This window comes from Oryctolagus cuniculus, chromosome 17 (assembly GCF_051225735.1).
Source record: "Oryctolagus cuniculus isolate XC-2025 breed Fujian yellow rabbit chromosome 17, ASM5122573v1, whole genome shotgun sequence".
Classification (NCBI taxonomy): domain Eukaryota; kingdom Metazoa; phylum Chordata; class Mammalia; order Lagomorpha; family Leporidae; genus Oryctolagus; species Oryctolagus cuniculus.
The window spans coordinates 47,660,795-47,685,179 of NC_142883.1; the positions used below are offsets into that span (position 1 = coordinate 47,660,795).

The window sequence follows — 24,385 nt, forward strand, 5'->3', positions numbered from 1 at the left end:
ACTCTCACTGATACTCCCAGCAGGTTCCAAATCCTGGGGACTCAAGAAGTGGTAACACCCACCAAAAAGATCTGAGAAAGGGGCAGAAACTTGGAATTGCAGAACACCTGGTGGGGTGTGGGGGTGTTTCACATCAAGGAGTCCCCAGGCTCCCACCCACCTGGCTCTGGGCCAAGTCCTGTCTTTCCAGAACAAAGACACTTCAGGGGGTCAGAAATATTTGAGGAAGACCTTGAATGAGGAGGCCTGGGAAGTCTGAACTGGCTCTCCCTGTGGAAGCCATTAGATATTCAGCACTTCATTTGTTTCCAATTCTTGTAGGGGTGCAACTCCAGGCTGTGGGGTGAGAGGCTCCTCTCTGACGTAACCAGGAAGCAGCTGCAAAATTAAGGAATCCCTCATGACATCATAAAAAGCGTCAATGGTTTACTGGGGAAAGTATAAAAATTAATTACATATTCCCACGACTCCATCCCACCACATGACACCCCTTTTTACCCCATACATTCACCCATCAACAATACCCAGAAGCTACCCTGATGAACAGGGCACAAAAGGGAAAACAAAACCCGGGAAAAGAAAGCTCTGCAACACACTCACTGCCTGACCTCTGTATTTGGAACTTAACAAGCAATAATACCTTGTCCTGGAATTTTTATACATATAGCATGTTTCCCCAACAAAATTATAAGCCCCTTGTGGGCAAGAGCTATGTCAAGACTTCACATCCTTGAAAATTAGCACAATGAAAAAGATTCAAGAAATATTTGCTGGGGTGGGTATTTGGTACAGCAGTTAAGACACTGCTTCAGGGGCCAGCACTGTGCCACAACGGGTTAACGCCCTGGCCTGAAGCACCAGCATTCCATATGGAATGGTGCAGATTAGCAGTAAGCTGGTTTGGAAGCAGAACCAGGACTTGAACCCAGGCACTTTAATATGGAATGCAGATGTCCCAAGCAGTATCTTTTTTTTCTTTTTAAATATTTATTTATTTAAAAGTCAGAGTTACGCAGAAAGAGGAGAGGCAGAGAGAGGTCTTCCATCTGATGGTTCACTCCCCAGTTGGCTGCAACGGCTGGAGCTGCACCAATCCGAAGCCAGGAGCCAGGAGCTTCTTCCGGGTCTCCCATGTGGGTGCAGGGGCCCAAGGACTTGGGCCATCTTCTACTGCTTTCCCAGGCCATAGCAGAGAGCTGGATAGGAAGTGGAGCAGCCAGGACTCGAACTGGTGCCCATATGGGATGCTGGCACTGTAGGCGGCGGAATTACCCACTACGCCACAGCACCGGCACCCCATGGCTGGTTTTCAAAGGCCTATGACTCAAGCTTCACACTCCAACAGTTCCTCTCTCCTTTACTGTCAGCACAAAGAACACAGACCACTCCAACCATAGTTCTGCACAAAAAGTTTTGATACAATGACACAACACCATTTACAATATTGCCAAAGTAAATAAAACACTTAGGTATAAATCTCACAAAACATTCAGAGGATCCCTGTGCTAAGAATTAGTGGTTAAGATATCAGGTAGGACGCTTGAATCCCACATCGGAGTAACCAGGTTCAATTCCCACTCTGGCTCCTGACTCAAGCCTCCTGCTAATGTGCACTGTGGGAGGCAGCAGTGATGGGTCAAGTAATTGGGCTCCTGTCACCCACATGAAAGACTTGGTCTGAGTTTCTGGCTTCCAGTTTTGGGGCCCTTTGGCCCACTGTGGGCATTTTGGGAGTAGGCCAGCAGATGACAGCTTATCCTCTCTCTGCCTCTCAAATAAACTCTTAAAAAATTTTTAACTAGGAGTCAGCACTGTAGTGCAGTAGTCTTGAACTGCCACTTGAGACATTGGCATCCCATATTTGAATGCCAAGCTGGAGTCCCAGATGCTCCACTTCTGATCCAATTTCCTGCTAATGTACCTGGGAAGGCAGTGGATAATAGCACAAGTGCTTGGCCCCCTAACCCACATAGGAGACTAGGATGGAGTTCCCAGCTCTTGGCTTCAGCCTGGCCCAGTCAGGGCCATTTGTGGAGTGAACCAGTGGATGGAGAATCTCTCTCTCCCTTTCCATCACCCCCATCTCATCCTGTCTCTCTGACCCTTTGCCTTTTAAATAAATAAATAAATCTTTTAAACATTTTAACTAAGAAAATGCTGAAAGAAATCAATGACAATATAGATAACTAGAGATTTTACCATTTTCATGAATTGAGAGACTCCACATTGTAGAGACGTCAACTGTACTCTAATAAGTTTAATGCAATTGCTATCAAAACCTCAGAAAGAATTTTTATAGATAAAGAAAAGCTTATTCTGAAGTTTACATGGAAAGGCAAAGGATCTAGAATAGCTCAAATAATTTTTAAAAAGAATGAAGTGAGAAGAATCATACCTCTGATGTAAAGTCAAAGGAGGAAGACTAGCCTTTTCAACAAATAGTGCTAGGTCAATCAAATCTCCATACGCAAAAAAAAAAAAAAAAAGTCTTACATTCCATAGCTTATTCAAAAAAATCATCTCATACTAGATTAAGGATTTAATATAAAACCTAAGACTGTAAAATTTTTAGAAGAAAAATTTCAGTAACTGAGACTAAGTGAATAAGTTTAAGATTTAATGGTAAAAGCACAATCCACACAAAGACTGATATATTGGATCTCATAAAAATGAAAAGCTATTGTTCCGAAAAAGACCCTTGTAAGATGATGAAAAGGCAAATTACAAAGTATACATTACAGAGAATACATTTGCAAACATAAGTATCTGTCAGAGGACTAGTATCTAAGCTATATAAAGAATTCTCTAAACTTAATGGGAAGAAAACAAACAGTACATTCATAAAATGGGTAAAAGACACAAACCAACATTTTACCAAAGAGGATATTCAGATGGAAAACACCAATGAAATGATGTTCTTTGTCATTAGCACTAGGGAAATGAAAATAAAACAAGTATCACTATACATCTATCAAAATGACTAAAACAAAAAACAGAAACACCACCAAATGTTAGTGAAGATGCAGAGAAAAGGTATTACTTATATGTTGATGATGTGAATGTGAAATTGTATAGCCATTCTGGCAGTTTTTTCTAGAACTAAAAATATACTTATGATACAACCCAGCAGCTAAACTCTTAGGCTTTATCCCAGAAAAATAAAAACCTACATTTAGATAAAAACATACACGAATGTTCAGAGTAACTTTATTTTAATAATAACCCCAAATTAGGAACTCAACTGTCCACAAGTGAACAGCACCAGAAACTGTGGAACATCCATACACAAAACACTACTCAGCCATAAAAAAGAACAAACCACTAATACATGCAATAAGCCAGTTAGAACTCCAGGTGCTGTGGCATAATAGGTTAAGCCTTTGCCTGCAGTGCTAGCATCCTGTATGGGCGCCAGTTCGAATCCAGGTTGCTCCACTTCTGATCCAGCTCCCTGCTAATGGCCTGGGAGCAGCAGAGGATAGTCCAAGGGCTTGGGCCCCTGTAGCCAAGTGGGGGACTGGGAGGAAGCTCCTGTCTTCCAATCAGCCCAGCTCTGGTCATTGAGGTTATTTGGGGAGTGAGACAGCAGATGGAAGACCCCTCTCTCTGTAACTCTACCTTTTAAATAAATAAGTCTTCAAAAATTTTTTTAAAAAGGCTATGTACTATATGATCCCTTTTATATAATATTCTTGGAATAATATAATTACAGAGGTGGAATATAGACTAGTAGCTGTCAGGAGGTAGGATTTGGGAATGGAAGCAGATAGTGATGATTCAAAAGGGGTAACACAAAGGAGTCTTGTAGTAATGGAACTGTTCTGTATCTGGACTGTGGCAGTAGTTACATGAAGCTACATGTGTGACAAAATTAGAACTACACACACACACGCACACACACACAGTATAGGTATAACAGGTGAAACCTGAATAACATCTGTGGGTTATAGGAATACAATTTAATGATGTTGTTATGCACTCAAGTTATACAACATAATACCAGGGAAGGAGAGGTGAAAGGTACACAGGATCTCGTGTACATTTTGAAAGTAACTTCTTACAAATCTATAGTAATTTTAGAATAAAAAGTTTAAGATGAACAAAAAGAAAACAAACAAAATCCAAAATTATCTAGCACAGAATTCTAGAAACTTTGTATTTTTCACAGAGGTTACTTGGGCTTTTGGGGGACATTTTCTCAACTAACTGGCTGATTACTCTGTGCAAATGCTGACTTGTGCTGCCTGGTTCTTTCATCTGGCCTGAGCAAGAAACTGTCAGGAGCAACCAAAAAGAAAATAAAAAAGGTAAAGTTCACTAAAGACAGAACTCCCGTCTAAAGAATAAGGGATAAAGCAGAAGAACTTCGTCACCAAGGCTATGATGCATCTGCTCAGTAAAATCCATGTCAAACAGCACAAAGTGAAGGTGAAGAGCAAGTGAGGAAAGCTGACAGGAGCGAGTCACAGGAGCTAAGGGAGCTGTTTCGACACGCTCTTGTGTCTCAGAAAATAAGCAAAGGCACAAATTTCAAACCAATGGTATGAGCAGTCTTCAGGCCAAAAAAAAAAGCTGCTTAAAACAGGAGCACTGTTTTCTTCATGAATGGAATTGCACATTTTTAGTGGGGTTTGTGGACCATTAATCAAATGTATATAAAGATATATTTTTTAATTGGCAGCATCAGCTGCAATACTCTGTTAAACAGCCTCCGGGCCACTCTATCTGTAAAGTTCAAAGTTTAAGAAAAAAGAGAGAATTTCTTCAAAGTAAAAAAATGTTATTTTTCAAAAGAAAAGAGAAGCCACAGAAAAGTTTCTTACTGGGAGAAAATATTTGTAAAACATGTATGACAAGGGACTCACATCTATAGTATATAAAGAACTCTTTCAAGTTAATAAGGTAAACAAAAAATAAGGCAAAGAAGATTTATGGATGACAAATAAGTACATGAAAAATGCCAAACATAACTAATCATTAGGCAAATGCAATTCAAAACCAGAAATACAACTCTATATCCAATAGGATGGTTGTTTTATAAAAGATAGACAATACTAAGCGCTGACTAGGATGTGGAGTAACAAAGTGGAACACAAAACTCTGAGGATGTAAAAAGATGCAACTGCTTGAGAAAACAGTTGGGCAGTTTTTCAAAATGTTAAAACGTACACTTACCAAATGACCCAGCTATATCACGCCCAGGTATCTATCAAGAGAAATGAAAGGATATGTCCACACAAAGACTTACACTTGAATGTTTATAGCAGTTTTATTCATTTCAGTCAAAATCTGGACAAAACCCAAATGTCCACCAACACGTGAACGAATAAACAAATTGTGGTATATCCATACAATTATTACTCAACAATAAAAAGAACAAATTACTCGATCACTTGACAGCATGGATGAATGTCAAATCATTATGCAAAATGAAAGAACATACCGTCAAGATCCATTTATATAATAGTCCAGAAAATGCAAACTAATCTATAGTGACAGAAAGCAAATCAGTGGTTGCCTGAGGATGGGGAGGAGAGGGTTAAGGAAGAATGGATTACAAAGAACACAAAGAAACTTGGTGGTAAAGGATACATTCAATATCTTGATTGTGGTGATGATTTCACAGATGTGTATATAAATTCATAAAATTGCATAAACAGACATAATCTAAAACGCATATTATAATTTAATAAAACTTTAAAAAAATTTTTAAATAAAGGAATGACATTTAGAAAGCCATTAGCTTAACTCATCACTGCAGATGTTAAGAGTTCATTAATAAGAGGCTGAGTTGATAAAACTGGGTGAGGCAGGTATTTGGTACATTGATTAAGACATTGCCAGGGAGGCGGGGAGGGGCTGGCATTGTGGAATAGCCAGTAAAGCCACTACCTGCGATGCTCTCATCCCAATATGGGTGCCTGTTCATGTCCCAGCTGCTTCACTTCCAACCCAGCTCCCTGCTAGCGATCTGGGAAAAGCAGCAGAAGACGGAGTAAGTGCTTGGGTCCCTGCACCCATGTAGGAGACTTGGATGAAGCTCCTGGCGCTTTGCTTCTGCCTAGCTCAGCCCTGGCCGTCAGGGTCCCTTTGGGGAGTAAACCAGTGGATAGAAGACTTCTCTCTCCGTAACTTTAAGTTTCAAATAATCGATCAATCTTGAGAGAGACAGTCAGATACGCAGACACTGCTTGGGACACCCACATTCCCTATTGGAGTGCCTGGGTTTGAGTCCCAGCACTGCCCCCATTCCCAGCTACTTGCTAATGCGCACACTGGGAGGCAGTAGGTGAATAGTACTTTGGTCCCTAACACCTATGTAGGAGTCCTGGATTGAGTTCTGGGCTCCTAGTTTCAGGCAGGCTCAGCCCTGGCTTTGTGGGCATTTGGGGTAGTGAAGTAGCTGATGGAGAGCTCTGTCTGGGAGAGCTCTCTTTTTCTCTCTCTTTGGCTTTCAAATAAATAAAAATAAATAATTTTCTTTTAAAAAATAGACATCTTCTGAGTGCCTAGTACATACCAAGGGCCTAGGCAAGGTTTTTTTGCATATGTTACCTAACATTCAGGAAAACCTTAGAAATTGGCATCGATAGCCCTACTTTATAAACAGGGAAATGAAACCACACAGAGGGTTATGTAAATTTTCTTCATTAAGGTCGTACAGTTGGTAAGTGACTGAGTGGAAAATTTAAATCCTGAGTAAGGTTGAGTCCAAAGCTCTTTACAGCATTATAACATAACCACTACCTTCTAGAGGTGAGAAAAAAAGGCCCAGAAGTGCTAGGACCTCTCCAGAGGAGAGTGCGGCTTCCCTTCTGCTTAATATAGGACTCCAGAGGCAAGAAATGTCCTGGAGGCTCCATCAATACATCTCGGCAGGAAGTACAATATACCATCCACTCTCCTAAGGAAAATGAAAACATGTCTAAGTGACTGTTTAGCTGTCTCCTGGAAATATCCATGCAATTTTAGTAACAATACTCCTATAAACTGCCTGGAAAATTGGCAAATAAATAAAGTACCAGTCAAAACACACACTGGCAATTTCACATTAGTTGCATCTTTGGATTGATATTTTTATCACTCAGAAGTTCCTGTTTAATTCCAGGGTAACTAAAATGCATACTCTTCCTTGGGCAAGCAGAACTACTGCCAACAGAGCATCATGCTGGCACTGGAGATGTCTCATAAGAATAGGGCCCAGGAGAGAGAGCCAGCCATTTTAGCAGCTCATTTGGAAGAGTTACAAGTAGACCTTGTAGGACAGAGTTTCTACTTCTACACTGCTTACCAAAAGTTTAGGGGGGAGGCTTGCCTCTTTCCCAATATTTGGGGGAAGCAAATGTTTGGGGAAGCAGAACAGAGTGGTAGCTCTGTAATTACATCAGATAGGTGAGGCCATTTGGAATTCCATACTACAGACCTGAGGTGTCTGAAGTTATTTAAGGCTGTGGAGGAGCAGAGAAGTGAGGAAGTTTCAAAGAGGCATCCTATTAGCATTAGCCAACCTAGACCTAGAACAAGTTTTTAATGCAACAGTGAGAAGGGATAAAAACAGCTACATCCCTTCTGATGGACAGGGAGAAATTTGGCAGCTGATTTAGACAAACAGCTTGAAACACACTTCTATTATATGAAGCCTTAGGAGCACTTTGATTCTAAATTAAGAGTTAATGAGAGGGGGCTGGCACTGTGACATAGCAGGTTAAAGCCCCAGCCTGAAGTGCCAACATCCCATATGGGCACTGGTTCTAGCCCTGGCTGCTCCACTTCTGATCCAGCTCTCTGCTATGGCCTAGGAAAGCAGTAGAAGATCGCCCAAGTCCTTAGGCCTCTGCACCCACGTGGGATAGCCAGAAGAAGCTCCCGGCTCCTGACTTTGGATCAGTGCAGCTCCGGCCGGTGCAGCTAATTAGGGAGTGAACCATTGGATGGAAGACCTCTTTCTTTCTTTCTTTCTTTCTTTCTTTTTTTTTTTTTTTTTTTTTTTTTTTTTTTTTTTGACAGGCAGAGTTAGGCAGTAAGAGAGAGAGACAGAGAGAAAGGTCTTCCTTTCCCTCCAATGGCCGCCGCGGCCAGCGTGCTGCGGCCGGCACACCGCGCTGATCCGATGGGAGGAGCCAGGTGCTTCTCCTGGTCTCCCATGGGGTGCAAGGCCCAAGCACTTGGGCCATCCTCCACTGCAATCCTGGGCCACAGCAGAGAGCTGGCCTGGAAGAGGGGCAACCGGGAAACAATCTGGCGCCCCGACGGGGACTAGAACCCGGTGTGCCGGCGCTGCAAGGCGGAGGATTAGCCTAGTGAGCCGTGGCGCTGGCCAGGAAGACCTCTTTCTCTCTCTGTGTAACTCTGACTTTCAAATAAATAAATGACTCTTTAAAAAAAAAAAAAAGTTAGCTCTTTCAGGAAGCTTCCAGAATGCAAAGAAGATTAGAGTCATCAAAGTTTGAAGGTTAGTGCTGAAAAAGGAGACCAAAGAGAAGACAACACTCTCTATTGGATTTTCTATGAAAAGCCAGATCTGCACATTCATTTGGCTCTGCTCCAGCTAATTCAACTTGAAAGGGTTCCTTCAAAATTACTATCCAAGATCAGTACCCAAACTAGATCCTGTAAATAATGACCTCATCCAACACCACCTACTGTGCGACACCTATTTTTTTTTAACTTTTATTTAATAAATACAAATTTTGAAAGTACAACTTTTGGATTTATAGCAGTTTCCCCACACATAACCATCCTCCCATCCGCAAACCATCCCATCTCCTACTCCCTCTCCCATCCCATTTTTTCATTAAGATTCACTTTTAATTATATACAGAAGATCAGCTCTATACTAAGTAAGGATTTCAACAGTTTGTACTCACACAGACACACAGAGTATAAAGTACTGTTTGAAGACTAGTTTTACTGTTAATTCTCATAGTATAGCACATTAAGGACAGAGGTCCCACATGGAGAATAAGTGCACAGTGACTCCCGTTGTTGATTTAACAACTGACACTGTTATTTATTATGTCAGTAATCACCTGAGGCTCTTGTTATGAGCTGCCAAGGCTATGGAAGCCTCTTGAGTTCACAAACTCCAACCTTATTTAGACAAGGCCATAATCAAAGTGGAAGTTCTCTCCTCCCTTCAGAGAAAGGTACCTACTTCTTTAATAGCCCCTTCTTTCCACTGGGATCTCACTCACGGAGATCTTTCATGTAGGTCATTTTCATGTAGGCACAATGTCTTGGCTTTCCATGCCTGAGATAGTCTCATGGGCTTTTTAGCCAGGTCTGAATCCCTTAAGGGCTGATTCTGAGGCCAGAGTGCTATTTAGGGCATCTGCCATTTTATGAGTCTGCTGCTATAAATCCAAAAGTTGTACTTTCAAAATTTATATTTATTAAAGTTTTCTATTAAAAATAAATAAATATTTTTCAAAATATCCACAAGGGGGATCAGCATTGTGGCATAGTGAGTAAGACCACCACTGCCTACGACGGTGGCGTATCTTCTATCGGCCCTGGTTTGAATCCCAGCTGCGCCACTTCTGATCCAACTCCCTGCTAATGTCCTAGGAAAACCAATGGAAGATGGCCCAAGTGCTTGGGCCCCTGCACCCATGTGAGAGACCAGGAGGAAGCTCCTGGCTCCTGGCTTCCGCCTGGTCCAGCTCTAGCCATTGCAGCCATCTGGAGCGTGAATCAGCAGATGGAAACACTCTCTCTCTCTCCTTCTCCCTCTCTTTATGTAACTTTTTTTAAATTTATTTTATTTATTTGAAAGACAAAGCAGTCTTCCACTGCTTTCCCAGGCCATAGCAGAGAGCCGTATCGGCACTGGTGCAGCTGGGCCTTGAACCAGTGCTCGTATAGGATGCCAGGACTGCAGGTGGCAGCTTTACCCACTATGTTGCAGTGCCAGCCCTTCTGCCTGTTTGTTGGATCTTCTCTTATTTGTCCAGCATCCTTGATATTGCTTTGGTATCTGCTTTTGATTTTTTTCCTTTTGCATATTATAATGTCTCATGGTTCCAACTTTTATCTGTCTACAGATCACCCTGGGTTCTCTTTACTGCCCTGATCATTTTCTTGAGCCTCAGTACACATTTAAAATTTCTCATTAGACATTTTTACCTGCTATCTCAAGCTTGTTCAAAATTGAATCGTCCTGTTTCTCACTGTCGCAAGTCAGTTTCCTCAGGGAGCAAGGTCTGAAGATGGAGATTTGCATGCAGAAATTTGGTTGGGGAATGAATGCTCTCAGGATCAACACTTGGGGTTTGAAGGAAGTAGGATTGGAGTACGGGAAAAAGATTAACTGCACTGCAGCTGTAACAAAGACCTTAGCCAGGCCTACTAGGAGCTCTGGAGTTGGGCTAGCCCTTTGAAGTAGTCCCAGTTTGGGCCACTGGAGCTGAATCTTTATACCCTTTTCCCCTCCCCACTTGCCAGGTTATGGTGGGTTACCTGGGAAGATCCAGTGACATTGAGAAGATACCTTCATTTATCTGAGAGCAAGTTTGGAATAGGGACTCAGCTGAGCCATGACTCTGCAAACACTCCGGCCAGCAACTGAGGAAAAGGATGCTTTAGTCTTGGAGGGAATCTGGGCCCTGCAACAAATCATCTCCTGTGCCACGAAAACAGTTCTCCCTATGCACAGTGCTTTCCATAACTTACCCTGTCTCAGCTTTACTATTCCTAAGTTAAGGTATAATTTACATAAATAATAATGCATAGATAAAATGTTAAGTTTAAATGTTAAGTTTGAGGAGTTTTGGCAAATAACAACCCCGTATTTTTACTGCTTTTTCTCTTCTTTATCTAGTATGTTAGGAGTATTTGAAAACAACAAGAACCCCCTTGAATTAATTTAAGCAAGAATAAAAGGTGCTGGCACTGTGGTACAGTGGGTTAATCCACGGTCTGCAACGCCATCCCTATTTGAGCACTGGTTCAAGCCCCAGCTACTCCACTTCTGATCCAGCTCCCTGCTAAGCAGCAGCAGATGGCCCAAGAGGAAGTTCCTGGTGCCTGGCTTTGGCCTGGTCTAGCCCTGCCTATTGTGGTCATTTAGAAAGTGAACCAGCAGGGGTGGCAATACCAAGATGGCAGAATAGGGAGGGAGCTTACTGATAGTTTAATAAAAGTGGAGATAGTGTAGTCTCAGGGAAGAGTTAGGGAAAAAACAGCAGAGGAAACTCTTCCGTAATCAGAGGGACATAGTGAACCTATGTGGAGGGCGTGGGTGCCCACGGCTCGGGACTCAAAGAGCTGAGAGCCTCTGCACCAGCGCTGGAAAGTGAGTTCTCTGTTACGGCCTGGGAAAGCAGCAGAAGATGGCCCAAGTCCTTGGGCCCCTGCACCCACATGGGAGATCAGGAAAAGCTCCTGGCTTCAGATCACTGCAGCCATCTGGGGAGTGAACCAGTGGATGGAAGACCTCTCTCCCTCCAACTCTGCCTTTCAAATCAATCAATCAATCTTTAAAAAATAATGGAGGAGGCTCACAGCTTCTCTGAGGTCACTGAATATGCTGGGCTTAGGATACTGCCCCAACTCGATGAAAAATTCCCTTTTTCTCTGAGAAACTGAAGGTCACTGTCCTCATTGTGGCCCTATAATGGAGATTCCAGTGGCCTTATCCTACCCTTCTTCAGTCTCGCTGGCAAGAACTGGAAGGATATGGAGATCCTTGGAACACACAGCTCTGTCACCCTCAATTGTTACAAAGGAAGGCAAATAGGTGTCACATCTTGTTTGCCTTCATCTCAGACAACAGTCCTTGAGGGATATCACATGAATGTGGGGGTGGGGGTGGGGCAGGGAGTCACAATTTGAGTGCTTGATACATATCAATCAGTTGGTAAAACTTCCCCAATATTAAGTCCTTGTTGAATTTGATAGTTACGTACTTATTGTTTATAAACTTGCACCACATCCCAGTAACACTATATCAGTTTTTATTTTTATATGCAAGAAGAATTGATGTTATTTTCTATAATACTAATTTCTGTCTAATCTGACCCCAATAGCTCCCACAAACAATGATGTACACATTATAATAGCTTTGTCTATTCTCAAGTCCTGAAGTACATTTCACAAGAAGGTTTTCCTCAGTTTTAGGAAGTTACTCTATTTGTGTCTGAATGGGATGACTGTACATCTTCAAAGAGTCCATTTCCCAATACCTGTACATGAAATAATATTGCCTGTGAAATCTGAAAAGTAGTAAACAGCAATGAAAAAAAAATACTTAACCCTGAAAATAAAAATACCAAAGTAACAACAACAAAACAAAGAACCAGCAGATCTCTCTCTCTCTCACTCTCTCTCTCTCTTTCTGTAACTCTTTCAAATAAATAACTCTTTTAAAAAACAAAAAAGAGGAGCCAGTGCTGTGGCGCAGTAGGTTAATCCTCCACCTGCAGCGCCGGCATCCCATATGGGCAACAGTTCTAGTCCCGGCTGCTCCACTTCCAATCCAGCTCTCTGCTATGGCCTGGGAAAGCAGTAGAAGATGGCCCAAGTCCTTGGGCCCCTGCACCCTTGTGGGAGACCGGAAGAAGCTCCTGGCTTTGGATGAGCACAGCTCCAGCCGTAGGCGGCCACTTGGGGAGTGAACCAGTGGACTGAAGACCTTTCTCTCTCTCTCTCTCTCTCTCTCTCTCTAATAAATAAATGAAACATCTTAAAAAAAAAAAAAAAGAAAGAAAGAAAGTACTCTAAGGAGCTTAAGGACAAGGTTACAGGCAGGTCTCAGAGGGGAAGGGAACCAGGAAAAAACTTTTTCTGCTTCTCTGCTTCTTTCAGCATTTCACTTGCACCGCTGCTTCCTCCCCTTCCTGGCACATAGTAGGGGATCAACAGATATGTCATGTCATAGCTTTAATTAGTGCATCAGGTTTTTTTAATATATGTGTTTTTATAAATAGAGCTCTCTCATTCTTCTTAGTGCCAGTCAATTCCATTGTATGTTCTATATGCTCTATAATGTAAGTAGTCCTCTATTCATGGAAATTAGGTTTTTTGCCATCTTTCCCTGTCCAAACTGTACTTGCTTAATAGCAAATTTCCTTATTCATATCATTTCCCACTATCATCTTCAACTCCAAAGACATTTTTTACTTTCTTTGATTTGTAGTTAACTGCATGCACACGTCCTGTAGTACTTCATCTTCTGGAGGGTCTGTTTCATCTTTAAAAACGAAATGCCTCATATAGGTCCTTGCATGTAGTAGTTGCTCAGTAAATGTGTATGTGACTGAAGAAATTAACTGGTCCAGTTCTATGTGAACAGTTCTATCAGATCACATAGAACTTTTCAACTCAGAGCAGATCAACTCCAATGTGCACACACTACAGTGAGTGCTGGAGTCTGTGCTGTAGACCCTGCCCTGTTGGGATGTCTAGTCTATTGAGGAAGCTTGAGAGATTGGAAGTCCTGTGCTAGGGCAGCTTTGAGCAACATGGCCAGCCAGTGTTATGGAAAGAGCTATTTTTGGAGTCCAGAGGAAGGAGACCTTTTAGGGAGCACAGTCCAGGTTTAATATATCTGGATCTGGGGCCAGCACTGTAGCATAGCAGGTAAAGCTGCTGCCTGCAGTGCTGGCATCCCATATGGAGTCCCCGCTGCTCCACTTCTGATCCAGCTCTCTGCTATTGCCTTGGAAAACAGTAGAAGACGGCCCAAGTCCTTGGGCCCCTGCATCTGTATGTTAGACCTGGAACAAGCTCCTGGCTCCTGGCTTCAGCCTGGCACAGCCCCATCCATTTAAGCCATTTGGGGAGCAAACCAGCAGATGGAAGATATCTCTCTCCCCCTCTCTCTGTCTGTCTCACCTCTCTGTAACTCTGCCTTTCAAATAAATAAATCTATCTGGATCTTGGGGGCTGGCGCTGTGGCATAGTAGGTTAAGCCTTCACCTATGGCACTGGCATCCTGTATGGGTGCTAGTTCCTGTCCTGGATGCTCCTCTTCTGACACAGGTCTCTCCTGATGGCCTGGGAGGGCATAAAAGATGGCCCAAGTGCTTGGGCCCCTGCACCCAGGTGGAAGACCAGAAGAAGATCCTGGCTTCTGGCTCCTGGCTTCGGATCAGCTCAGCTGTGGCCATTTCGGGAGAGGACCTGCAGATGGAAGACCTCTCTTTCTGTCTCTCCCTCTCTCTGTAACTCTGCCTATATATAAATCCATATATATATATATATATCTGGATCTTGAAGGAGGGACTTAGATAAGGAGAAGGAAAGAGGGAAAGAGGCATGGGCATAGATGCACAGCTGCTATTTTGTTTCTTTTTGGCAGTGGTCATCCACCATCTTTTGGTGTGGAATCTTTTTAAAGAAAAGGCAGTGTTCTATAAATAAACCTTTTAGGTCTTTTGAACCAGGCAGAAGCAGGTCAATTTTTTACCCTCCAAATGGAGGAAGTCTCAGCAAGAAAATGAAGCTGAACAGGTACTTTAAAAACTGGCAGGGGGTGCTTATCCTAGAATTATAGAGCTTTGTTCCATATATCAGTGTTCAAATATAAATTTGGCTTTAGTGTCCTCATGATTTATAGCTATTATATCTTCTGTTCTGGAAATACCCAAAAATGTGCATAAATTGAATTTTACAGTGTAGACAACCTCCCTTTCATATCCATTCAGCTGTTCATATATTGATATATTTAATTGCATATATATATTAAAGATTTATTTATCTATTGGAAAGTCAGAGTTACAGAAAGGGAGAAGCAAAGAGAGAGAGAAGTCTTCCATCTGCTGGTTCACTCCCTAAGTGGCCACAATGGCCAGGGCTGGGTCAGGCTGAAGCTGGAAGCCAGGAACTTCATCTGGATCTCCCATGTGGTTGCAGGGCCCAAATATTTGGGCCATCTTCTGCTGCTTTTCCCAGGCCTTTAGCAGGGAGCTCGATTGGAAGTGGAGCTATCAGGAAGTGAACCAGCTCCCATGTGGGATGCTGACTTCAGAGGTGGTGGCTTTACCCACTGTGCCACAATGTCAGCCCCCATTCATAATTTTTTTTTTAATTTACTTGAAAGGCAGAGTTATATAAATAGAGGAAGAGACAGAGAGAGACAGAGAGGGAGGTCTTCCATCCGCTGCTTCCATCCATTGGGTTCACTCCCCAATGGCCATGGCTGGGCCAGGCTGAAACCAGCAGCCAAGAGCTTCATCTGGGTCTCCTATGTGGATGCAGGAGCCCAAGCACTTGGGCCATCCTCTGTTGCTTTCCTAGGTGCATTAGCAGTGGACTAGATTGGAAGTGGAACAGCCAGGACTTAAACCAGTGCCCATACAGGATGCTGGCCCTGTAGGTGTCAGTTTAACCTGCTATACCACAATGCTAGCCCCTCACGGATTTGTTTACTTGAAAGTCAGAGTTATGGGGCTGGTGCTGTGGAGGAGCGGGTTAAAGCCCTGGCCTGAAGCACTGGCATCCTATATGGCCACCGGTTCTAGTCCCTGCTGTTTCTCTTCCAATCCAGCTCACTGCTATGGCCTGGGAAAGCAGTAGAAGATGGCCCAAGTCCTTTGCCTCTGTCTTTCAAATGAATAAAAAAATGAATAAAAAAAAAAAAAAATAAAAGAGGGGCCGGCGCTGTGGCTTGGCGGGTAAAGCCGCATCCCACATGGGCGCTGGTTCGAGTCCTGGCTGCTCCACTTCTGATCCAGCTCTCTAATGTGGCCTGGGAGAACAGTGCAAGACGGCCCAACTCCTTGGGCCCCTGCACCCACGTGAGGGACCTGGAAGAAGCTCCTGGCTCCTGGCTTCAGATCAGCGCAGCTCCGACCATTTTGGTAATCTGGGGAGTGAACCAGCAGATGGAAGACCTCTCTTTGCCTCTGCCTCTCTTTAACTCTGCCTTTCAAATAAAATAAAATAAAATAAAATAAATAAATAAATAAGAGAGAGAGAGAGAGAGAGACAGGCAGAGAGGAAGGGGAGAACAAAGAGAATTCATAGACTGTGCTTCTGGAAAATATGCAGTAATAATGCCTCTTTCTCTCTCTTACAAACACACACACACACACACACACACACACTCACACGGTAAGAAGAAGTGACCCAGTGAATGTTTAACAAATCCTTGCTAACTGAACTGAGTGGAACACATGGCCTGCAGGATGCTCAGTCTTTGTAGGATGTCTTCAGCAGCTTCTGTCCTACAGGAGGTAAGCAGAGAACCTATCTCAACGCCCAGGAGCAAAACCCACCATGATTAGGCTGATAAGCAAAGAAAAGCTGAAATGCTTAGTGCATAAACCTAAGTAAGCCAAGGCACAAGTCAGCTGCTTGAACAATCTGGAAGAAATCCCCCTTGTGAAAGGCTTCTTTTAAGAGCATTCCCAGGATTCTTCTGAACAAACAGCTGGAATCCTTGAGAAGGATCATGGTCTTCACCCACCAAATTTCACCCTTAGTCACACCCAAGGACTTTCAAATAGACAGACCTGATTCTAATACACTTAAAAGTAAAAATAGCCGGCGCCGTGGCTCAATAGGCTAATCCTCCACCTTGCGGCGCCGGCACACCGGGTTCTAGTCCCGGTTGGGGCGCCGGATTCTGTCCCGGTTGCCCCTCTTCCAGGCCAGCTCTCTGCTATGGCCAGGGAGTGCAGTGGAGGATGGCCCAGGTGCTTGGGCCCTGCACCCCATGGGAGACCAGGAAAAGCACCTGGCTCCTGGCTCCTGCCAGGATCAGCGCGGTGCGCCGGCTGCAGCGGCGGCCATTGGAGAGTGAACCAACGGCAAAAGGAAGACCTTTCTCTCTCTGTCTCTCTCTCTCACTGTCCACTCTGCCTGTCAAAAAAAAAAAAAAAAAAAAAAAAAAAAAAAAAAAAAAGTAAAAATAAAAATACAGGTGTTAAAGGGAGAAGTGGGGTAAATAATTTACAATATTAGCAATATCATCATTGCTTTGAATGAAAATAAATGAACTCTTCTTGGTCATGGCATTCTAAAGAAAATAGCAAACCATACAAACAGGTGTTATGTGACCCCCAAGCTTGGTTCGAGCAGTAAACAGAATTTATCTTTTGTGAAAGTAAGGAATTTACCTTCTGCTCCTGTGCTCAACACAGCTATGCAATATTCAGTGACTCAATGACTTCCCCTGTTTTCCTCTGGGTGTGGCTGGGAATCCCCACATCAACATCTGCCCTAAATCCTCCTGCTCAACCTGCAATCCAAGGCCAAGGCACAAAGTGTCACAGATTCCACGAGAGCCACTGTGGCTTTATTTTCTGTAGAGATCTGAAAACCTGTTGGAGTTCCAAAAGTCAGCACCAATTTCAGAGATCAGCATCTCTGAAAGTCACAGTTACCATACAGCTGAGTAAAATATTTTTTCATAAATTTAACGCCAATGTGTCTGTTTGGAAACTTTGAAAATACATGTTGTATGGTTTACTGCATTGGAAAAGGTGCCAACAGACTTTCAAAGGAAGGGAAGTGTATAACTGTTTCCTTTCAAATGCATTTTCCAATGGGATCCATTCAGGGAAAAGGCTGGAACTAACTAAAACATTATTAAAAACTGTTATGGAAAGAGACAGAGAGATGGAAAAAGATAGACCCGAAGAAAGTGAAACACACTACCCAGAGTGAGAAAGACATACAAGGAGAGAGAAGGGGATCTGGGCAGAGAGACAGGTTGGAGAGGGAAATGGGGTGAGATGGAGTTTTATCTGGCAGTTGCTGTTCGTGGTTTCATATTGTTGCAGATCAATCGATCGGGACTGCAGCGCTGCTGGCCCAGTGGCACAAGACAAACCACAGAGTTGGCTTCAAGTGCAGCACTTGCGAACTGCTGACCTTCACTTTTCAAACCAAAAATATTCTTTGGGAAGCAGTAATACCAGGTTCAGTCCAACCAGCCAAGCAAAAACAAGGACTACTAACCTGAAGTAACACCCTATTCAGTTACATCAGGCACCAATCCTTCACAGACATCAACCCTGGGGAAGTCTGCAAACCTGAAACCACACCCTATCATGCTAACTCCAGGTTCTGACTTAACCAAGCAGGCAATGATAACCAGAAATGCTAGAACAAGTGACATGCTGTTCAGAGTTGGCTTAACCAGGACCTACTCAAGCAGAAAGGCCAGTCCTTGCTCTCAGTGCCAGAGATAGAGCAATTCTTCCTGGGTCACATGTGTATGACTCCAGTGGAATCTGCAGGCAACACTTAAGGCAGGGTTTGGCATCGCCTGACATGGCCATTATATTTCTAGACAAAATTAACAGTTTGTAGGGAGTGGGGTTTTTTCCTAACCTCACCTAAGCGAGTGTGATACTAAAGCTTCCTGCCTCACCTGGGACGCTTCTGAGAGTGAAAGGGTATGCTACTTACTCACTCATCTACCCCGGGCACACCATGACTCAGTCACCCTCACCTAAACTATAGTAGCTTTTCTCTTCTCTGGGTCAACATTATACCATTTTAGCTCAAAAGAATTTTTTTTTTTTTAAGGCAGAACTGCTCCTGATTAGTGCCAAAGCACTTTCTTTGTGAGCTCCTCCAACGGAGAGGTAAACAAATCAATTAAGTTAACTGCAAAAACTAACAAGAAAGATTGAGCTGACAATCGGGATTCTGGAGCAGCTCAAAATTCCAGGCAGCAGCTTCAGGGGAAAAGGGAAATGTGCCACAGATGGAGCTGCGGAGGCTGCTCCAGCAGGCCTCTCAGCGCTAGGCCCTGATGCCTCCGCCAGCTTCAAACAGCCGAGTGTAGGGCGGGCAGACCTTGGTGCGAGTTTGCTGAGTTCCAGGACATCATTCTTGAGGGTGTAATAACCATGGGCTGTAGCACACATGTTGAGGGATGAGGGGAAAAAATAAACAGAGAGACAAAAGAATGAGGATGCACTGCCAATTTCAATTGTGCAGCTTTTATTTTTAAATGCTTATCAAGCTGAGAGAGAGCAGAGTTCTTGGAAAACAAGGTTTCCTTTTTTCCAATGCCAGCGTAAAACACCCTCAAGGACGGGCACTGCACAGACTGTAACAACAAGGAACGTGGCTCTGCATCCTCCTTGCAGCACAGTCCACCATGGGTCCCACGCTGCTCTGATTTCGGCTCAGCCGAGAATGTAAAATAACAGGCCTACCGCCTCTGGTAAAAACTGCTCTTTTTAAATTTTTTATTAATCTCCAAACTGGCTGTGTTAGAATTACAGTTCACTACCTACCAACTCTCTTCTCTAATAAAATAAATTTGTAAAAGGCCTAATTACTACTTTTACTGAACTATACTGCTTGGGGATCAAGTACAGGAAGCTGAGGGCTCGAGCAGTTGTCAGCTAGGGGACGATGGGGAGGGGTTGGGGGAGGACCAAGAGTCAGCAGTAGGAAAGAACATAAGGTCCAGGAACAAGCCTCAGAGCCCATGGCCCCCCCACCCAAAAAAAGGGCACTAACCCTGTTTCTGTTGAGAACAGCTCCATGAGGATCCATGCCATCATGGCACTTTAGGAGGCCTGTCACGAGTTACAGAGGCCCATGCTGCCCACGCCCCAGCTGAGCAGAGAGAACTGCAGGCCAAGCAGATGAATCCTGCCTGGACTCTCAGCAGAGAGCCTGGAGAGTCTGACCAGTAAGAAAACAAACAACCAAACTTCCCACCTATCCCACTCCATCCTCCCAACCCAATCAAGAGGAAAAACAAACAACAACAAAAGCAGGCAACTGCACAAGAGCTATATCATAAAGGCAAGGCGGACTGCAACAACTTCTGGGCTATGCCCCATACTTTATCCCAGAACACTGAGTATAATAAAGCTGCAAATGTTCCTCACATGCTGAGCCAGTCAGCCCCTCACCCAGGGCTGGTGCTGGGAAGCCTGATGAGAAAACAGCAGTCAACTCAGCCACTCATTGTAACACAAGGTGTGTGTTACACAGACCAGTCCAAACCTTAAACAAAAAGTAATGGCCAAACATGAGTGTCATTCCTAACAGTCCCCATAGTTTCTGCTCAGCAAATCCCATGTGTCTCCTGGACTTTGATAAACATCACTTCTCCTCCAGAGAACATAAAAATTCAACTAGTGACCACAGAAAGAAACCTGATAAGCAAACCTGTTATGGTAGGTGAGTCAAACCTGTGGTGGGTGCCCGTTTTGGGGAGCAGCAGACTAGAACACAGGGACAGCGGGGTCTGCAGTGACTCTGTATGCAACACGGCTAACCCTAAAGAACTGAGGAATGCTCTCAGCGGGAGAAACACGGCAGCAAATGCTGTGATACCAAAGCCACAACTCCACGGGCCCCTGGAGCCTCTAGAACTCAGCTGCCAGCTAGGAAGCTAACACTAGCTTTGGATAAAACACAGCTCTGCTAGAGTAATTAATTTTTTTCTTAACTAGGATTACATTAATTTTCAAGGACTAATGGAGTCCAGCTGTAATGGGAAGAGCGGCTGCCGATGTACAAAGGCACTTGTGCGTACAACATTATAAACACACACATACACACACACACACACAGACCTATAAAAAGGATCCACTATAACAGGATATTTTTAGTTTCTACAATGCTGCACTAAAAATACAGCCCCGGCTGATACATCATAGCAGAACTATTCTCTCTCTGTCCCTTCAGGAACAGTTTAAAACATTTATTTTTGTTTCCTTTTGTGATGGTCAGAGGAGAGAGAGAAAATAGCAACTCATTGATAAGAGGAAACGAGAGAGACATGAAAAATTGAAAACTACCTAAAAACTCATGGAGAGGTTTATTTTATTAGTTCTTAATAAATATCTTGCAGATTTCCTCAGGAAATACACCAGATCACATGTAAAATAGTTTGATACTGATGTCAACTGCATCAACATATGAAGTCTATTAGGATGAAGCCGCAGCAGGGTGATCAGCGTGCTGAAAAACTCCACAGTACTTGGGGGGGGGGGGGGATCTCACGGCCTTCCAAATTCTTCGAGAGGTAAAAAAGTCAGCCAAGACGCAGAGAGAGAAGGAGGAAAAAAAAAAAAGATCCCACATCCTGCTTTCAGCTGCCAGCAATGTGAAGTGCCCAGAGATTAATTCTACGTCTGGCCTGGAAATGTGACTTTAAAGCATGAGAGAGGGGAGTTGGGGGGGGGGGGGTGCGGAGTGTACAGCGAGGAGGAAAGAGGAAAGAGAAGGGCAGGCTAACTGAGGCTGGCAGCAGGCCACCAACCCCCTCTCAAGCCATGTTTCAATGTAGACAGAAGTAAACCCCAATAGACAGCAGCGCCTCAGCCTGCCAGGGCCTTACACCAGCTGCAGCGCATCTCGCTTTCTCCACTCAGCCCCAACTGCAGATGTTCCCTACAGCATCACTTCCGCTAGACTTTCTTTTAAAGAAATAGCACACATATGTGGAAGTATTTCCACCCCTTCCCACCAGGGCTCTTTGCCTTTAGGGGCCTCGAGCAAGGTCAAAATTCTGATGGTTGGTATCACGACAGCAGAGCCAGGTGCTCTAGTCTCCCTTGGAAGGGAAGAGCATCCTGGGTTAAAAAAGATTAGTTAAGTAATAGCAATTACTTTCTAACTTTGGCCTTCTATTGTCTTCAGAGGTAGACAGACAACCACATAGTTTGGAGCTAGGAAAATGGAGGAAAAAGCACACTGAAGATTTTAATCCTGTTTTTTTTAAAGCAGTCTGCTGTAGTGTTACCATCTAGAAAGGATTCACTGTTATTGCCAAAAATTTTTAGAAAATATAATCTAGGGGCCAGGTTATAGAATAATGGGTTAAGCCGCCAGCCTGCAAAGCCAGCATCCCATATAGGCACCAATTCAAGTCCCGACTGCTCCACTTCTGACTCAGCTCACTGCTAATGTGCTTGGGAAAGCAGTGGAAGATGCCCCAAGAGCTTGGTCCCCTACACCCATGTGAGAGACTAGGAAGAAGCTCCTGGCTCCTGACCTCCGCCTGGCCCAACCCCAGCCATTGCAGCCATTTGGGGAGTGAATCAGCAGACAGAAGATTTCTCTCTCTCTGTAACTCTGCCTTTCAAATAAATAAAATAAATCTTTAAAAATATATATATATATATAATTCTAACATTAACATTTTGCCAGCCAAAATATTAAGAAATTTAAAGAAACATTTAAACTTCTTTAAAAATTAACAATGTATTAATTTATTTGCCTACACTCATTTTATATGTTCTTAGATTCTAATCAATCAATCATTATTGATCAAGCAACTAATTCTGAAGTCACCCTTAGACACTGTTAAGAATTTGATAAGGGGCCAACACTGTGGTGTAGCAGGCTAAACTACCACCTGCAATGCAGGCATCCCATATGGGCACCGGTTCGAGTCCCAGCTGATCCACTTCTGATCCAGCTTTCTATTTTGGCCTGGGAAAGCAGTAGAAAATGGCCCAACTCCTTGGGCCCCTGCATCTGCGTAGGAGACCCAGAAGAAGCTCCTGGCTTCGGATCGGCACAGCTCCAGCCATTGTGGCCATCTGAGGAGCGAACAGCAGATGGAAGACCTCTCTCTCTCTCTGTCTCTCCCTCTCTCTGTGTAACTCTGACTTTCAAATAAATAAATAAATCTTTAAAAAAAAAATTTGAGGCTGGCACCGCGGCTCAATAGGCTAATCCTTCACCTAGTGGCGCTGGCACACTGGGTTCTAGTCCCGGTCAGGGCGCCAGATTCTGTCCCAGTTGCCCCTTTTCCAGTTCAGCTCTCTGCTGTGGCCTGGGAGTGCAGAAGAGGATGGCGCAAGTGCTTGGGCCCTGCACCCCATGGGAGACCAGGAGAAGCACCTGGCTCCTGCCTTTGGATCAGCGCGGTGCCCCGGCCACAGCGCGCCGGCCGCAGTGGCCATTGGAGGGTGAACCAACGGTAAAGGAAGACCTTTCTCTCTGTCTCTACCTCTCTCACTGTCCACTCTGCCTGTCAAAAAAAAAAAATTCTATAAAATATCATAGTCATTTGTCCTCATGGGGACATATTCTAGTTGAGGGATCTATGCATTTAATGAAGCTGAAATAATTTCATTTTCAAGTATAGCTAAATATTCTCTAGTTGGTCTTGTCAGGTTGTTGGATCTTCTAGAATGAAAGAAGAGTTGAAAAATCAGCAATGTCAAAAGAAAAGCAGCCAGCTGATAAGCCCTCAAAATCTTTTTTCGAAATTCAAGTTCAAGAGAAGAAACAATCTTCCATGAGAGAAGGAGAAAAATACTGGCAATCAGTAGAAAATGTACTATGGTGGGAAGATTTAGTTCAATGAACACTTACTGAATGTCGTCTATGCACAGGGTGCTAATACAGTACCAATACAAGCATAATGACACTTTCTATCTGTGGGGCTTTCTAATCCAGTTAGAATGAAACAGAGCAAGACTGCTCTAGCACAGGTTTAGAAGTGGGATCTGCATGATACAATAAATAAATAAGCATATTAGAATTTAGTTTCATCTAATGTATTTGGTTTTTCTCATTACAATTTTTAAAAATGTCTCATTACTAAAATATTGTGATCATCACAGGATATACAGGAAACATATGGAAAACAATAAGAAATCTAAGGTACCCAGAATTCTACCATTCTAAGAGAATCTTGGTTTTCACATACATGCATTAGTTTTTAGCTCATATACATATATATTTTATAATTTTATAAAAATATAATAAATTACAAAGTTCAACATCATGATGCCACATACCCTTCAGAGAAATGTGAAATCACATTTTTGGCGGCTGACCCACCTTACAAGTGCCAATCATCCAGAAAAGGGAGAAATCATGGCCTGACTCTCCACACTGGGCAAGGCACAGTCTCTTGTACCCCTACACCTCCCTCTGAGCTCCTAAAAGCACAGAAATTTCAAAAACATTTCATTATCATACTTTCCCCTGTATATCACTGAGAACCTGAGTCAGCGAAGCGTACTGATTAGTGAATCACACAGAGCAAAAAAGATACCCTCACACACCTTCCACAGCACACCTTTGGCTACCAAAGCCAAGGATTACAACTAATGATGTGAGCCATTGGAGAGCACAAAAAACATCTGTATCCAAAAAACCCGCTGAATACAGTCATGAGGTGGTGCCCAAGAAGTGGTACCACATGAGCCCCATAGGCACAGCCAATTCCCTTGTTGTTCAGCTCAATAAATGCTTTTATCTTGATAAGCTTTTACTCCAAAATAGATATATTTCTCACATAACATTCTGTTATAGCATACACTATTCATCTATTAGTGAAAAATAGGATAACCACAAAAGACAGCTATATTTTTTCCTTACCAAAATGGCAAGCCAACAAAACTCCTAATTTATACCATGTACTCATGCCAACCTTCTAAGTTTGAGCCTTTTCTGGCTGGAAAGTTCTCACCTAAGGTGAGGTGAAAGGTTTAACCCTGAT

At 43.4% G+C, this 24,385-nt stretch overlaps 1 protein-coding gene across 12 annotated transcripts in view; it reads right to left on the reverse strand.

Annotated features, from left to right (window-relative positions):
- The window catches only part of SMG6 (SMG6 nonsense mediated mRNA decay factor), a 261,637-nt gene that overhangs the window by 146,874 nt on the left and 90,378 nt on the right, over positions 1-24,385 (reverse strand). Inside the window, exon 11 of one of the 12 annotated variants that reach the window (XM_089317609.1) lies at positions 5,176-5,206. The exons of 8 other annotated variants lie outside the window; for them this stretch is intronic. In XM_089317609.1, coding sequence (XP_089173735.1) covers positions 5,193-5,206 — 14 coding nt within the window. In that variant the 3' untranslated portion in view covers positions 5,176-5,192. Of the gene's footprint in view, positions 1-5,175; positions 5,207-5,838; positions 5,972-6,645; positions 6,905-24,385 lie in introns of those variants that run through there. 3 more of the 12 variants (XM_089317610.1, XR_016223921.1, XM_089317608.1) reach the window with 3 other exon arrangements.